The sequence below is a fragment of the Epinephelus moara genome, chromosome 24 (genome assembly GCF_006386435.1).
Source record: "Epinephelus moara isolate mb chromosome 24, YSFRI_EMoa_1.0, whole genome shotgun sequence".
NCBI lineage: Eukaryota > Metazoa > Chordata > Actinopteri > Perciformes > Serranidae > Epinephelus > Epinephelus moara.
In genome coordinates, this window is record NC_065529.1 from 48480318 (window position 1) to 48498178 (window position 17861).

Here is a 17861-nt window from a genome sequence, read left to right on the forward strand (position 1 = left end):
TCGTCTGTGATCTTAGTCCTGAGTGTATCTGCCATGTCCGTAATTTGTCAAGTAAAAATTTCACCACAAATTACCAACCATAATTTGCCAAACACAGAGGTTTTGTGATATTAGTCCTGTGCGAATCAGCGTCTTGATGATTTGGGGTTGCAATTAGGTTTTCTGTTTTCTCCGCGCATCTTTCTTTGCTCCTTTCCACTTGAGAATCATTAAGACTGCATTAGCAATTATAAATTAAAGTCTTGACAGCATTATGTGTGCGGAAATAAAGAAATTAATTGTCTATTTCATGACAAAATTAAAGATGGTGCCAGCCTCAGTCTGCTATCTAATGTATGTCCAGCAAAAGCAGAAGAAGAGCACAGTGGAGCAGCACAGTCTGTAGAAATGTTGGATTTGAAGTTCGATTTGGTCAGAGCAAACATTTAATAACTTCAGGCGGACAGAAAACATCTTTGGGATTTCAAAAAGAAGCCTTTGAAGATCAAACCACCTGTTGGATAACATAAACAGGGGTCTATGGCTGCCTGAGGGTTTATTATGTGTCAACAGCATCTATTGATCAGGCTCAGCAGGGAGGATCGTTTCTACTAACCAATCAGAGAATCCAGATCTGGAGTTGTGTGGTTGGCATCCAGAACGTGGACATCTCGATCGTCTGCCCTCTCTTCTTCCTCTCCTCTGCCATCTCCCCCTCTCCTCTCTCTGTCCTCTCCCGTGTCTCTCTCCCACTCGTCCTCTCCCCCTCTCCTCTCCCGGTCCTCTCCTCCCTCCTCTCCTCTGTCTCTGTCCTCCATGTCCGTACCGTAGAAGCCAGAGGCCTCCAGGGAGGCATCACCGGCTCCCAGCCCACCGCGGAGCTCCTTCTCTGGGTCTGTGGAGTCCTGAGGAACCGCCAGATGAACCATACGCTGCAAATAGAAAAATATTTGGTGAGACGGTTTGATTGATAACCAATGAAAGCAGTGTTAAACCAGGCAGGGGAAAGCCAAATTCTCTGAAAATGAGCAGTCGTCACTATTTTGGTCTTAGCCACTCTATTTCATCATAAACAACCCAGAAATGGGACTCAAAATGCAAAATACCAGACTTCTCCTTTAAGTACAGTACTTACATTTCACCACTACCACATGCTGTGTTTTTCTGAGAGTCCCTGTCATACAATGTTAATCCATTGTTTCACGGTTTGCTTTGTCACATCTCTGTTGAATTACACATTTCGGCTGATTCACCAAAACAAAAAGAGATTAAAAAATTTTTGGCTATCAGTTGCTTCCATATAGACTTGTACAGATGCAGGCATTTACTGTACACTGAAGGCTGAACCCTCTGCAGTTTATTACACGTCACCATGAACTCATCCTCACCTCCATCTCGTCTTCCACATCAAGGTTTTCATCCACAGCTGGATGGGTCCTGGCTAAATGCTGACCAGCAGACGATGGCGGGTTTAACTGAGAGGAGTTGGCGGCGTCCATCTTGGCCTGAGAACGGGATGTTTCATGTATCTCTGGCCAGCCCATGTCGTGAACCAAATTAGGTTGAGCTCGCACTAACTCGTGGGCTGAGTGGCGTTTGGTTCTGACTAATTCCTGGATAAAGTGTGGCTGGGCTGGGCCTTCGTCCTGGAATAGACGGGCCACCGGGGGACTGAGGGGTATGACCCTATGGGTCGAACCCAATCTGAAGGCATCGCAGCTGGCCAGAAGAGCTGCGGGACACAGAGAGAAAAACCACTGTGAAGATGACATGGCTGTGTACCACAATGTCTTATTATATTATGTTACATTATATAATGAATGGCCTTGTTGTCTTGTTTAATGTTCATTCTAAGGCAAGGCAGCTTTATTTGTATAGCACATTTCATACACCAGGGCAATTCAAAGTGCTTTACAGAGCAGTAAAACATAAAACATAATAAAGGATATAGACTTCAATGAGAGAATAAAGAGAAAAACATTTTAGAAGGTAAAATTAATTCTAAATTATTCACATTTTTTAAAATCACCATTAAAAAAGCAAAAGTCTAGACAACAGGTGCAAAGATAAAAAGATTATTTATAATGATTTAAATTGAGTTTAATAAAGTTGCAGTGCAGTTAAAGTCAATAAGAGTATTTGAACAAAAATTAAAATGCAGTGCAAGAAATGAAAAAATATTTGATTTAATAAAAGGCAGCGGCAGACAGGTAAGTATTCAACCTTGATTTAAAAGTTAAACAGGAGAGGTCCCAGAGTGGAGCCTTGGGGAACTCCACGTCATTTTTGCACACTCAGACGTGTAATTACCTATAGACACAAAGTCGTCCCATTCTATGTTTTTTTTATTAGCAAGTGGGTTTTATTTCTATCTTATTCTAAACTTGTGGCCCCTACCGGTGAGTTAAAAGAGGAGTGAGGAGCAGCTAATGACGGTCAATAGGTTTTTCAACAACTGTGAATCATCACAACCACAAGAGATCCTTGAGCATACAGTCATAAATGTGCATATAATATATTAGGCTGACTGGTCCAGTAGTTTGCCAGATAAGCTGCGGACAGACAGAAATACACATTCACTCACTCACTCACACACACACATACACACACACACACTTACACAAACAAATGCATGATCCCCTCCAGGTTTTATGCCTGGTGGAGATACAAATAGGCCTGAGTGAAGTGCCTGATCAAATCACCTTAATGTATTCTCCAAACAGATTTGATGTGTTTTTTTGTTTTGTTACCCCTGATGCTTTAAAGAATAGAAATAAGAGCACTCTGTTGTCTGCTTTATACATTAAACTGATTCAGACACCAGAGTGCTTTTATTTCCACTGCTGCCTTTGGAGTAGTCACTGCATAGAGTGGTAACAAGCTCTTTCAGTTTGTGTTTAAATTTCCTTCATCACTCCATCTGCTTTCCATTAATTTTCTCATTTGGTCTCATTCAGTCCTCCATTTGCTTGGCTGATTTGCTCATTTATGCATTCACTGATTCATCTGTGGCTTCAAACATTTTTGTGCTGTCAATCACCTGCTCATCCTTTTAGCTGTTCCGTTGTTAGTTCATCAAATCACCCATTAGTACACATTTCTGCCTTGCCATTTAGTTGTTAATTCATCCATTAATGACTGCAATCATCATTCACTCACTTGCTCATCCATCTATTTGTCCATCCACCCTTCACTAATCCCCCGTCACCACAGTCTCCCTCATGTATCCTATAGTGCTCTGTCTGAGACCACAGATGGCCGTCTGACCTCACGAGCTGACTGAGCAGATTATGATATCATAGCCAACATGTCTCCAACACGTCTGCAACATGTTAAGCTCTCTGGTCCGTCACCACAAAGCTCCCACAAAGCTCCCACAAAACCCCTCAGATCCATCATTTCCTCTCTGCTGGCTAAATGATTCCTTAAAAAAAGTAATTGTGTGTTGAGTAGCTGAATTGACTGAAGCTTTTTCTTTTCAATTCAAACTTTAAACAAGAAGCTCCAAGAAAGTTTAGGGAGTAGTTAATGTGCAAGAGTCTACAGCCATACCTTTCAGCCCTGAACACAAAGTACAGTTGAGTCTGACGGGAATGTCTTTAGTTCTGCAGGTATTGGGTCATCAACCTAAGTATTTGACACATTAACATTCTGACCCGCTGGTGGAGCTAGATGAAAAAGTCTGAGGATCAACAAAGTTACTTCAATTCATCCTGACAGGAGCATGAATGTGAGAACTAAATTTCATAATAATCCATCCATTAGTTGTAGAAGGTGAGCCAAGATGGCGCCATTGATGGCTGTCTCGAGCTCCTCTTTAACTTTGCTCTTTTTATTGTTTTAGTTAATTTAATGTCTTACTTATTTCTTACTTATTGCAACATGCACACTGCCCAAGCAAGCCACAGCAACAACAGCAACAACTCTGCACGTTCGATCATTGGTGGACAGCAAAGCATGGGGAATATCCATTGCTGGGATCATGTGTTGCTGCACCTGAAAACTGAAGGAGACAAGGCAAACAAGAGTCGTGGTGTCCTAGTGAGTGCAGTGAATAAGGACTGGTGTGTCGGTGGGGTGCTGTCCCGATCCAGCTTTGGATCGCCTAGACAAATTTACATCATTCAAAGATGGCTGTCCATGTTCGGGAGAAGTGACCATGCGGCCATCTTGTTGAAGTCAGGATGTTAGGACAGTTAAATCATTCCACAACCAGAAACTGTGGATTACCCAAGCCATCCACAAACATGGAAAATTATAAAGCAGCAGCCAACAATGTAAGAAAACGTACTCGCAGTGGGCAGACCGGAGGTGTGGTGGATGGGTCCAACAAACACAGACTTTTACCCGAGAGAGCGGTGTTGAGATTCTAACGTCAGACCCTGTCCCAGAACGTCAGCAACCAATGCACGCAGGGTACCTTGCACGTTGCATATGGACGTCAAAAGTCCATGACCAAAACCTTGGTTGATTTTGACTGATTGATTAATTGATTGTGAGACTGAGGAAACATGAAAACCGTCCTCCTCTTCTGAGTATCCTTCTGGCAAATGTCCAGTCACTGGATACTTAGCTGCATGAACTCAGGAACAGGATGCCTTTTCAACAGGGCATTGAGAACTGCAATGTTATGGTTTTCAGGGAGACTTGGCTCGACCCTTCGATCCTGGACTTTTTGGCCATTGTCCCAGAGTGGCTCTCCATTCACTGCCAGGATCGGCAATAACATCAAGGAAGAGCAAAAGGAGGGGAAGGTGTTTCCTTCATGATCAAAAGCAAGTGGTGCTCAGATGTGGAGATAATTTCTACGGGCTGTTTTCCAAGTCATGAGCACCATATGATCAGTAGCTGTCCCGATTACCTCCTGAGGGAGTTTACATCAGACTAGTAATATCCTGAGCAGGTGTGTGCAGATCTTGAAAAAGAATTAACCCACACAAGGCAACTGGACCTGATGGCATCTCTGGCTGAGCACTCAAGGTGTGTGCAGATCAAATGGCAGATGTCGTCACAGACATTTTCAACCTGTCACAGCTCCAGTGTGTAGTCCCCATATTTCAAGAAGACTACAGCCCCTGTTTCCAAAAAGACCCAAGCCCTCTGCCTGAGACACTACTGCCCAGTACCCCCCACTTCCTCCATCATGAAGTACTTGGAGCAGTTAGTCCAAGTCTTCATCACCTCTTCCCTCCCTGACTCACTGCAATTTGCTAACAAACCAAACAGATTAACAGACAATGCCTTTGTCCTTCACACTGCCCTCTCTGACCTGGGCCAGAGGAACACATATGTGAGACTATAGTTCAGCACTCAACATGATTGTGCCTTCTAAGCTTGTTAACAAGCTCAGTGACCCGATACTCAACACCACCCACTGTGACTGGATACCAAGCTTCCAGTCATCATGGCAAAATGTGGTCCTGGATACGCCTTTTGTAGCTGGAACAACCACAGAAGCAGTTTGAGCACTTAGCCAGGTGTTTACATGTCTGACTTTCTGTCTGTGGACACATTTCATCAACGCAGTAGTGTCACGATCGGGCAAGATGCAGTCACAAAACTGAACAGATCTGTGGTTGGGATCAAAACGAAGGCTAAGTTTGAAGATAAGTGGGGTCCGTGCACAGGCGCTGGAAGTAAAGGGGTAGGAAGTCAGGAAGGGTCTATTAGGCGCCCCTACTTTACACCTCTGACTCACATGACTTACCCCTAATCCAAGGTGGGGTCTCCTTGGATCGGACTTAGCTCTGACCTGTCGAGGCATGGATGATCAACGATCAACATTTATCTTTCCAACCCTTGTCCCTTTGCTGCATGTCATTCCCCCTCTTTCTCTTCCCTCTTCACACTATTGCTGTCCTATCAAATAAAGGCAATAAAGCCCCAAAAACACCAACACAAATATCAACCTGCCAATCTGTGGTAGATGCTGAGATATTTATCAGGCTATGTTAACTCCATGACCTGTAGGTGGCACTAGAGGAAAAGTCAGACAGATCCGTCCTCTGGGAACCCTGATTGTAAAAAAACAACAACATTTTGACCTGCAGGTGGTGCTAGAGGAAAAGTCAGACAGATCCATCCTCCGGGAACCATGATTGTAAAAAACACTTTGACCTGCAGGTGGTGCTAGAGGAAAAGTCAGACAGATCCATCCTCTGGGAACCATGATTGTAAAAAACACTTTGACCTGCAGGTGGCGCTAGAGGAACAGTTGTGATCACTGAAATTAGTGGAATCCTTCCTCTGGAGGGCATGAACATCATAAACAAAAAGTCATGTCAGAACCGATTCTACTCTCTGCTGCAAACCAGGGCATACACTCACATATAAACCCAATGACACAGCAATATTGGATTCTCTCATTTGAAGCAACCAGATTTTTTCATTTGGAGAGCAAACAAGCAAACAGAAGATCTGAACAAATACTGCAGAAAACTAAAATACTGCCTCTTACACATGATAATTATAGACTGTCTGCAGTGACACTGTGAGCAGTGTATTTCTACAGTTGTAGTTTGGCATGTATAAAATAAAATATTATGCTGCTGTAGAATGAATTGCCATTAAACAGGTCATAGCAGAGGAAACCCTTAAAACAACAGGAGAAATTAAAGCTAACATTGCATTTCAGCATGATAATGTTCAGCGTAAGCTTTTTTGGGAAGGATCTAAGAACATCAAAATTGTTTCCATTTTTCATCTATCTAACAATTTATTTTCTGTGTGTAATGAACCTTACAGCCTCACGGGGATCACTGGACAGGTTATAAACTTGATTTTTGTAATTACTTTGTGCCCCTGCTATATCTGTGCCCTCAGACTCAGTGGGAAGTCCTTATTGCAACTATAGAGCTGATGAAAAGCATGTTAAATCAAGGCAGGCCTGATTACTTCATGTACAAGAGCCCTCCAGAGAAATATGAAGTCACAATTCTTATGGCCTTGTGTTATGAAGTTGCAGCAATATTTTTGGAGAGCAAGGTGTAATCTATGGAGGCCTCTGTGGGCCTAAAACTTTGGGCCAAGACTGAAATATTTTAACAAATGAAGCTCTAGCAAAAGTTCAGTCAGGAAGACTTTAGCATGCTCAGGCCTGTAATCTATTTCTCATACCCTCTACCATTCACTCACAGTTTCATGCTGTCATTGTCTGAGACTGTCAATTGAGAAATCAGCTATTCTATCAGCCTATCACAACTAACCAATAGCACAGTGACACACCTTCATCAGCCCTTGGCTTGGCTACGCATCAGCGTGGACTTAAAATGACACTGGATTCAGGGGAGTACGTGGGTGATAGGTGACACCATGAAAATCAAATCCCCCTTCCCCACAGAAATCAATTAGATTGGGGACAAAAGCCTTTTTTACACGGAGATTGCGCCATAAGTTCGCTACGCAGTCACTTCTTTACACCGCCTTTGCAGTTTTACACAGAACCAGACAATGGCGGCATCATGCCACTCCTGTGTATGATTTTGAACAGCATGCCAACATCACGGAATTGAAAGAGGCATGACGGTCGTGACAACACAAAAGCGTCAGCCTCTAGTGTGATCTACAACAGCAGCACTTTATAAGCTTCTGGAGCTCCCAGACATTTTTGGCTGTCCTCTTCTTCTTTGAGTTAGCCGCCAGCTGCTACAAGCTACTTTTTAAATCTCCCACAGTCCCGACCGTACACCTGTCCCATGGACAGGTGTACGGTCGGGAAATTTGATACCGCAGTGATCACTTCTGCTCAGACTCTGGCTCCAAATTACATCACCAGAGCAAGATGGCAGCACCCGTATCCAGGATATTTTGGCTTCACTTCTGTACAGTGGGGGTAAGTGGAGACGCATCGTCCATCTTTATTTACAGTCTATGATACAAAAACTGTAGCAACATGTCCACAGATGGTGGTTGGACAGAATTGTGTGTGACTGTTTTAATGAGACACAAGTGCTGATAAACAGTGAATTACAACAGCTTTCAATACTGTTGATGCGCGGGTTGGTGAGGTTCCTCCCACTTTCTGAGTAGTAGGTTCGACATCAGGGGACGTTCCTGTTAAATTTTCCAACTAGGAACTCGAAAATTCTGACTTTCTGGTACAAATTGAACATACTATAATTTTTTTCAACGAATGTATGCTATATCAGGTTTTGGCTGCACAAACAATTCTAACTGTTTTCAATCTTTTCATCAGATTTGTTGGCAATAAGACAAATACAGCCATCTTTAAGGTACCACAAAAACATAAAGTCACAAAAAAGCTGGTTATATCTAAATACTGATATCTCCTGATAAATTTAGTTTGCCTTTTAAAAAGAGCTTAGTATAAAAAACAGTGGGCTATAACATGTCCTGTGTGCCCCACTGTTCGCTGTGGATGACAGAGCCGGTCCAAGGAGAAGAGACAGAAGAGACAAGGGGAAGTTAAGGATGAAGGGATAAAGCAAGGAAGTGATTTGGTTGTTTTAATTCCTCTATCCTTCGCAAAACTCCAAAGTCAGCAAGCACTGTGCTGATATGACTGCACGTTAATAAAGTCTGTTTGCATTTCCAACAATCTGAGTGCCAAAGACACGCCTTACACATGACAAAAAATAGAGTCAAGTTAAATCCAGAGACAGAACTTGTGTCTGTGTGTTAGTGAGGGAAATAACACCACAAACAAATGGCTTCTGCTACTGATCTTTCATTGATGTTTGAATATTTGGCTGAAGAGTGGGGATGAAGACAATGTGGGATTTACAGAGTCCATTAGAGCCCAAAGAGAGGGTTTAAAATTGTGCTATGTTTGTGCTGATGTAGCTTTCACCTTCCTGATGCGGCATTATTGTACCATATACCGAAGAGATGTATTTTGGAAGATCATACAGCGCAACTAATGGGGTGGTTGTGAAATAACACCACATAAATCAATATTTCTGTATTTACAATGGGTAAAATGACTATAAAACACACAGAGATTTATGGCTTGACTCTGCTTCTTTGAAGCATTGTAACATCTTTCAGCTCATTAGTTTGGCTTTTCCACTGCCTGCATCTTTACTGTTTTGATTCACACTCACTGCTCTCATCGACAGTGTTTTTTTTGGCCATAATAGGCCACTGTAAAACCCACTGTACACTACCTGCTCAGTAGCAAACAGAAGACAGATGCAGTAAAAGTAAACATAACGGATCATTCACATGCTGGAGAGCCATATATTTCCTTCAGGGGTTGGTGGAGACCAAAACGGAGCTACGTCAACTGAAAGTGCTTTAACAAAACAGATCACGTCATGCAGCATCTCCGTATCAGTTTCATAGAAAGAGGAGTTCTGTATTTTGGACAGATTAGCCAATCAGTGTCACAGGTGGGACTACTGCATTTTTCAGGTGTTGTCAAGTGGCGCACTGGAGCCAATAAGGAGTAATAACAGTAATGGTAAGAGCTATAGACAAGACAGACCCTGTTCCCATTGATATGTCTTCTCAATATCGCCTGACATCGTAGCTTGGTTAACTTTGCTCTGCTTCATTCTTAAAACCTTGGAAAAACGGGTATGTAGGCATGGCTATGCATCAGTGTGGACTAAGAATGACAATAGCTTTAGGCAACTAGATGGGTCTTAGCAACTGGTTTGGGAAAATCGAATTCCCCTTTCCCAATAGAAATCAGTTAGAGTGGAGACAATTGTCCTTTTTATACAGAGATCGTGATATGGAGCAACTAAAAAAAGTCCCTTCTTTATGCCTCCTTTGCATTTTTACACAGAACCAAATGACAGCGGCATTATTCCACTTCAGTGTGTGGTCATACACAGCATCCCGCTATTGCAGAATCAAAAGAGGCAGGACGGGCGTGACATGTAACACAACAGCGTCAGCCTCAAGTGCGACACAAAACATACACATCAGCAGCGCTTTCTAAACCATAACAATGGCAAAACGTGGCAATAACAATACCTTCTCTGTTATATGGCGGCTGATCTCGTCCTCTGCTCGGAGGGTAAGGAGCTCTGGACCTTACTGTTTTTCCAATTTGTGGACATTTATGGACATTGTTCTTCTTTGAGTTAGCCGCTAACTGCGAGCAGCTACTTTTAAATCTCCCATGGTTTGTCACACAGATAACATGTCCTCAAAATGTCAAAAAACTGTCCTGTTTATACAGACATCATTTCAGCACTGTAAATACCTCCAGTGGCAGCTTAAAGGTGAGACAACTCTGTCCCCCCACTCCATGATCATTCCATATACAGCACAGCAAGGCGGCATAACGGTGCAATTCTCCCGCCTTGAAAAGGCAGTGTAAAAGGGGCTAATGTCAGACTGAAGATGGAAACAGACTGTAATGAGTTGACAACTCTGATAACAGCGGAGCCAAACTCCATGTAGTTCACTTGTATTTCGAACCCTGGCTAGTTATCAACACATCACAAAAATTTCAATATGAATTTATAAGATTTGTCTGTATTGCAGCAGTCCGATATAGAGCTTATGCCTCTGATGTTGTCCATAAAACACACATAAAAGCGCGTCTCTCTCATACTGCACACCCACGTTTCACCTACACACAGTCACCTTGAATTTTTTGTCTACAAAGGCAACTTTGCAGCATAATTACTTCCGAAAATTCTTCTAGCGTCCGTCCAGCAGGAGGGACCGAACGGCTGAGTTATCAGCTTCCTACAGATAAACTGCATGCTGAGGTGCCTCGGAGGAGGATAAGAGCAGGTGCTGGAGGGGAGATACCTTCAGAGTTCATCAAAACTGAACCTGAGATTACAGATGAGGAAAGAAAATCCCTTCCTTGATTGTGGTCGGGAACCCAAAGTACACTGCTAAGGGAAGGGAAAACTGCTCGCCAATACCCAGTGAGGTTCATGTTAACGTGTGATGCTTTACACCAACGACTCCTTCGGGACAAGATAGGAAAAACATTATTGAGTGAGCTTCTCCTCTCTCACTTACTTCTGTTTAGAAGACAGATTGAGTTTCATTCAGTATCAATAAATCATTTTATTTGTATGAATAAATGTCCAGGATTTAATTTGTCTAAACAAGTACAACTAAATTCTTTCTTTTTAAAGTGGATGAGGGTGTGAGGTTCTCTATTCTGGCCACACTAGCACCGTGGCTTTTACTGAAGTAAAAGTAGTTACACCACAGTGTAAAAAATACTCTGTTACAAGTAAAAGTTAAGCATAAAAGAGCTTACTTAATTAAAGGTATATACGAATCAGAATAATGAACAATCAACAATATGAAGCACCAAATGAAACAGTACTGGAGTAATGGAGTAAAATGCACAGTATTCATTCCGAGATGTAGTACAAGTATAGTACAAGTAAATAGAAGAAAATGGAAATATTAACGTACCTCAAACACACAAGTTCATGAAAAAGAGACCTTTCAGACTAATGTAAATTCCCAACAGCCTCAACAGTAGCCCTCCTTTAGATATAAAAAAAACGGTGGAAAGTAAATTTCACCTTAAAAGCATTTTCCTGTATCTCTTTCTTTTCTATAAAACATTTAATTATTTTTGATGACTCATCATGGATGCAGCATACACAGAAATGTAACTAGGGTGCATTCGGAAATACTCACTCCAAGTGTTGGCGCGCACTCTGGCACAAACTGCACTGTTTGTAAATGCAGAGCACGGTTGGAATGTACTGTTCGATTATTCAGAGCACCACACTCTCAGAGCAGCAGAGTACCCTGGGCAGTGTCGGGGGAGATGGAGCAGCAGAACGCCAAGCAGAGTGAATGTGTGATTAACATAACCGTTCATTAACTTGTGTGGAAACAAATGCTCTGTTGCTGGCATCAGCAACCTTTACTAGCTAAATAGCCATTTTTGGTCCACAAAAAATGAATTAAATCTGTCTGGAGCCATAAAATATATTTGAGCTCCCTAATAAAGATAACACAGCCTTATTAAGTCTAAATTAGCTTATCAACATTACTAACAGATCTAATCATAAATATGTTTTACCATTTGGTGGCTACTCTGCTGTAAGGTATTTATGAATATTTGGCACCTTGCAACAAAAGTAAACAAATCTGTCGATGCACTATTAAATTCAATATTTTCCTCCAAGACTTTTCCTTTTCGGATTTGGAATCCACAGCTAGCTTTGCTAAGGAGACTCAAGACAAGCCACCACTATTAATGATGGGAAAAATTTAGAAAAAAGACACCAGGCCGTACAAAGCTATGAGTCACATTTTATATATAGTTACACATTTTTACAATTGGGTAATGTAAGAATCACTTAAAGGGATAGTGCACCCAAAAATGAAAATTCAGCCATTATCTACTCACCCATATGCCGATGGAGGCCCTGGTGAAGTTTTAGAGTGCTCACATCCCTTGCGGAGATCGGNAGCCGCTCCACCCGCCAATCTCCGCAAGGGATGTGAGGACTCTAAAACTGCACCAGGGCCTCCATCGGCAAAGGAGTGAGTAGATAATGGCTGAATTTTCATTTTTGGGTGCACTATCCCTTTAAGGCCTACTACAACGCTAAATGAAAATTAGAATGTTCAAAAATAACCGTAATTCAATTCCACGTACCCTCACTTTTGGTCAAAGCCACAGGGAGTCATTGGAGAGGGGCTGAAGACCAGCATAGGGCTCCAGAGCCACAGGTTGCCTATCCCTGGTGTGGAGTGTCAAATTGGATTTATGAACACTCCCTGGGTAAAATGTGATGTGGCGTTGACCACAACAGCACAAACTTCATTAGCTTGCGGATAAAAGTAGGTAATGCTTTCATTTGACCATAAAAAGCTTTTTTTCTGTATCAAAATCCCTCTTTTTAGTAAAACTTTAAATCATTTTTGATGACTCATCCTGCACCCCACGTATACACAAACATATTCAGTGAAATGTGATTTTAGATGATCAAACCGGCATTAGATTTTGTTAGCTTGTTGGTAATTAGCTAACAGAGCAATAAGGTTTTTGTTTATATATCACTTGCTTGAAAACATTAATTACTAACTTAACTGTAAATCATCCTCCAGTCTAATTTCAACTGTTACAAAACAGAAGCTAACTGACACTTCACTGGGATTTTAATGCTAATACACAAATGCTAACAGCAATGTTAACATTAAACAGGAAAACTGTTAGCATGCTACCAAGCTAACTCATATACATTACATACTGTTAGCAAGCAAGCTAAAATCCTGGTATAAGCATGCTACCATGCTAACTGTCACTAGCTAGCCATCATCGGGTTAATATCCAATACTTGTGGTTTAAGCACCTTAACTGCCACAGAAGAAACCAAAGTCATGTTTGTGAGATTTTAGCGATCTGAGATGAATTACAATTATATGTGGTGGGTTAGTAGTTAGTGACTTTAAAATGTCTGTGCAAAACATGAAGTTAAATTCAAATAAAAGGAAGATATTTAGTGGCCAATTCTCCCCAATATTAGATTCATGGCCATAGGCCTTTTCACAGTACACATTTTGATTTGTCATGGTAGGAAAAGCACAGGTGTTACTAATAACACTAACGATGGCTCTGCTCTGTTTAACTGCTCCAGTGAGAGTGACAGTGAGTAAGCAGAATACACGGTCCTGAAATCAAAGCAGCTGAATGGAGTTAAGCCAACATTATGTTTAGTATTTACACTTGTGCTGTTGCTGTAAATGTCAAAATGTCTTCAGTGAAAAAGGCCTATGTGTGGAGAACTCTTTGTAGCAGACAGACCATTATGTTGGGAGATAAAATTTACACAAGATAGAGCAACATTTACACGAATAAACGTCAAGTGAAAAATATTAAATTTACTGAGTTCTGCTGCGATTTCATCTGAACAAGTAAGAATTTTTTGTAAGAATACAAAAGTTGTGTCTTCTTTTGTCACCCAACAATTTTTAGTTCCTGAACGGTTCTGTATGCAACCTTCAGAACATTAATATAGCAGCAAAACAGTATTTGTCATGTAAAGATACAGTAAGTAATGGCATCCTGAACAGAGAATTAAGTTATGCTATCTCTGTGTGTGTCTGAGCTTCTCTGTGGTTTGTTGTTGTAAGCAATTGTATCCCACTGGCAAGCTCATCGCCGTCGCTTTCTCTGCACTTATACGGTGGTTAGTGTTGATATCAGGACAGCGATGGTAAGGAAGTGTAGCACACACCATTCCTTTACCCCCGGTTAACACCATTAGCTCTTTCAGCATTGTTTAGCTTTGTTTATGAAGTTAGTACTGTTAGCTGCTAGCCGCAGGCTCAGCCACCTCCATGTTGAGAACCGTGTACAGACAACTGAGCTGAATTTAGCATAGAGCACCTGTTAGTATTGTTTATCGTGTTTATGAGAAAAGTTTTCACAAGTGTGCTGATGTTTATGAAAATGTTGACACCCATGGAAGCTCCGTTTCACATTTTTCATAACAATCAATAGCTTTTGCTGTATTTGTTCCTTGTTCCTAGCATGACACTGAAATCCAGAAAAAAAGAATTTGTCATACGTTTTTGGGAACTGCAGTGTCTGTATTTTCACGACTTAAACCTGTTGTTTTATTTGTAGGGCTGGACCAGACCCCAGGAAGTGCGGCAGGCGTTGAAACCTGTTTTCGTAGTTGCCAAACATTGGAACTCCTGAGTCCATCACATGATGCCATTTGGCCAAAAAAGACTTTTTCCCATTGACTTACAGTGGGAGAGAGATGTCTGTAAATCACTAGATCATTTTTTAGTGCCATAACCCCCGCAAAATGACTCATTCCACATTCATTCATTCATTCACTAATTTTCCATAACCGATTTTCCTGTTGGGGATCACAGGAGGGCTGGAGTCTATCCCAGCTCATCTTTTTGGCTTCATGTGCCACTGGGCAACTGAACAGGGTCCCAGCTGGTCCAGCCACAGGGTCCAGATTTCTCTTTAGTCATTAGTTTAAGGTCCATACAGTTTAATATATTTAATATGTTTAATATGTTTGCAGTCTCTGTTAAGTAGCTGTCCATTAGTCACTCACTCTACAGCAGGAAACAGCACTCCAAAATAAAAGCTCTGTCCTGGCAATCCACTGTACTTCAAAATAAAATGTGTTTTTGACAAACTAGACACATTTGCGAGTCACTTGTGGTCCATTCAGAATGGACCCATGACCCACTTTTGGACTGTGACCCACCAGTTGGGAACCACTGTCTTAATACATCCATGTGCTGAATGATATGGAGAAAATTATATCACAATATTTTTGGCAGACTACATCAATGTTGGTATTGCAGTGACATGATAGAGCCGACTACTTGTGCTTTCATATTTAGAAATTAAGAATTTGGATAAACAATCTTTATTAGTAATGTGGTTAAAGGCAAATAATAGAGCAGCTAGAACAGTCACGCAGCCTTTAAATCCAGGAAAAGACAACACTTACAACCTGAGACAATATCTAGTCTCATATTAAAATATTGATATGATACAGATATATTACCCAGCCCTGTATGTGATGGTTGAAGGTTGTTTTCTTTGTTTCCTTTAGTGTTTCTATGTGTCCATGTTTGACGTTGCATTGAATCCGTCTTTTTGTATGTCTATTGGTGAACAGTGTTTTATTTTTGTCTCACCATGTCAAAAATATTTCCCCATGATCTCTGTTTGAGAGCAGCATTTGTTTTCTGCTGTGTAATGAGCACAACAAGCCTCGTTTGTGGGTCTGTGGACATAAAGCTAATTAAAAATAGTCTCAAGTTGGTCGTAAATTTCCATTAACTCTGCAGAATATCTTCAGTTTCAGTTCACAGAGCCAGTACAATCTGACGGTGCAGCTACATGCTCCTTCCTGCTGTCATTTGCAGCTTTAATTTTATGTTCAGTATGTTAGGATGAAGGGTGTTGCCCCTAAAGCCCCCTCAGATCGGCTTATAGGAGGCCGGGACCCTCCCCCAAATCCCCCTTCACCCCGACTGAGACAGAAAGGGTGGAGAGGTTCAGCTCACGTTCCTCTTCCTCACCCAGTCAAGATTTATCCTAACAAGTGATGTGTTTTTCCTCTTCACAGAGCGATAACGTTGAGTTTGCAAATAATAACCAGCATGGAAGCTGTTTACATCAGCGTAGCTTCACAGACACACAAGAGACGAACCTCAATATTTCTTCTTCAGAGATAGCTGCACCGTCAGAGACCCACAAAAACAACCGACTGGAGCTTTCGACGTGGGCAGTGTGGTGCTGCTGCAAACCATGATAATGATGGTGAAGCAATTAATCCATTAGTCAGTCCACAGAAAATTAATCTGCATCTATTCTGATGATGATGGGTTTTTAGTACAGACTGCTTCTCTTTCTCGCATATGATGGTAAATTAAATTTGTTTTTTTGGGGATGATGGTTGAATAAAACAAGCTGTGGGGAATTAAAATAAGGATTTAAAAAAATATTTTCTGACATTTTAAAGGCAAAATAAAAGATATATTAAGTGAGAATTATTACGATTGTTTGCTGCAGCCCTGATTCTGATTTATTTACTCATCATTTAAGCAACTAATACAGAAATAATTGTGGTTTATGGCTCTTAAAATGTGATATTTTTCTTTTAATACATTTTAATTAAATATGTGTGTTAAAGACATCTTTTCATTTGTCTTTTCTAATTATCTTATAGTCCAAATCAAAGCCAGTTTTAGTTTGTAGGTAATAAAAACAGTGTTGTTTTGGTACTTCACATAATCAATACATTTAAATATATATATTATTATTGTCCATGACGATGCAAAACTGCTGATGATCATCCTGTTTAAAACTAACTTATGTTGGAGATGACAGATTGTTATTCAGTGAGTGTGTGTGTATGTGTGTGTGTCAGACACTGCAGTGTGTGTCTGCTGATTTAAGTGCACTGCGCGCCTCCCACTCACTGCCAGCCTGTGCATCCACTTTGCAGAATTTAACCTGAACAGTTCATTAAAAACAGACTGCGTTCCTGCTGCTGCTGCTGCTGCTGCTGCTTGACTCCCTGATTCATCCTAATACTATCATTAATGCTGCAACACATCCACGTCCTCATACGGAGTGAAAACACGCCTGTGTCGCTCAGCAGTGAGTTGACACTGATGTTATCTTCCTGTGTGGTGTTTTTCAAAGTCTCCAAAGATTCCTCTGGTGTGTGTTTCTGCAGGCTCGCGTGTTGTTTGTTGTAAAATGTGTGAAATGGTTGCTGGAGGATGAAATAAATAAAAAAAAGATGGTGAATATGAATTGACTCACCAGTCAGTGTGATGTGGAGCAGGCCCGGCATGTCTGCTGCTGCTGCTGCTGCTGCAGTGCTTCCCCTCCTCCTCCTCCGCTCTGAATGGACAGATCACACAGATTTGAGCTGCAGATGTGAAGTGGAGGCCGTCAGGAAAACGCCGTGCTCATGGCCGTGCTGCCCTCTCTGCTGTGTGCGGGCTCACTCACTCACTGACTGTCTGCGGTGTCCGCACAGACAGTCAGGTAGACAGGCAGGCAGACAGACAGGCTGTGTGTGCGGGCAGAGCTGCGGGCAGACCAGGATCTGATCTGCTGCACCACCGACGCTGGAAATAACTGCCCGTCAGCTGCCTGCAGTTCCACACAGTGACCGCTGGATGTCGCTGCCGCTGCCTGACTCTGCTCTGGCTCACTGATGCGTTCAGGTGCTCCTCGGAAATTCTTGATTGTATGTATTCTTCTGTGCTTTTAACACAAAAATTACAAAATCAAATCACATAACAAGGAAGGGAAGAACTGAAATGATTGAAAAATAAGATTATCAACAGCAAAATGAATATATTAAAGATTAATATACAAGATGTCATTAAAATAAAGGATACTATGACATATATCATTCAGCCTGTCACAGTTTTTTAAGTATTTGTACTTTAAAATAAAAGACAAAAACATATGC

At 41.5% G+C, this 17861-nt stretch overlaps 1 protein-coding gene across 2 annotated transcripts in view; it reads right to left on the reverse strand.

Moving 5' to 3' along the window:
• The window catches only part of podxl2 (podocalyxin-like 2), a 31542-nt gene extending 14098 nt beyond the window's left edge, over window positions 1-17444 (reverse strand). For both annotated transcript variants that reach the window (XM_050037673.1, XM_050037672.1), the window contains exons 1-3: window positions 17201-17444; window positions 1368-1711; window positions 596-911 (exon numbers count right to left, since the gene is read on the reverse strand). In XM_050037673.1, coding sequence (XP_049893630.1) covers window positions 596-911; window positions 1368-1711; window positions 17201-17231 — 691 coding nt within the window. In that variant the 5' untranslated portion in view covers window positions 17232-17444. The remainder of the gene's footprint in view (window positions 1-595; window positions 912-1367; window positions 1712-17200) is intronic.
• Window positions 17445-17861: the final 417 nt, after the last annotated feature.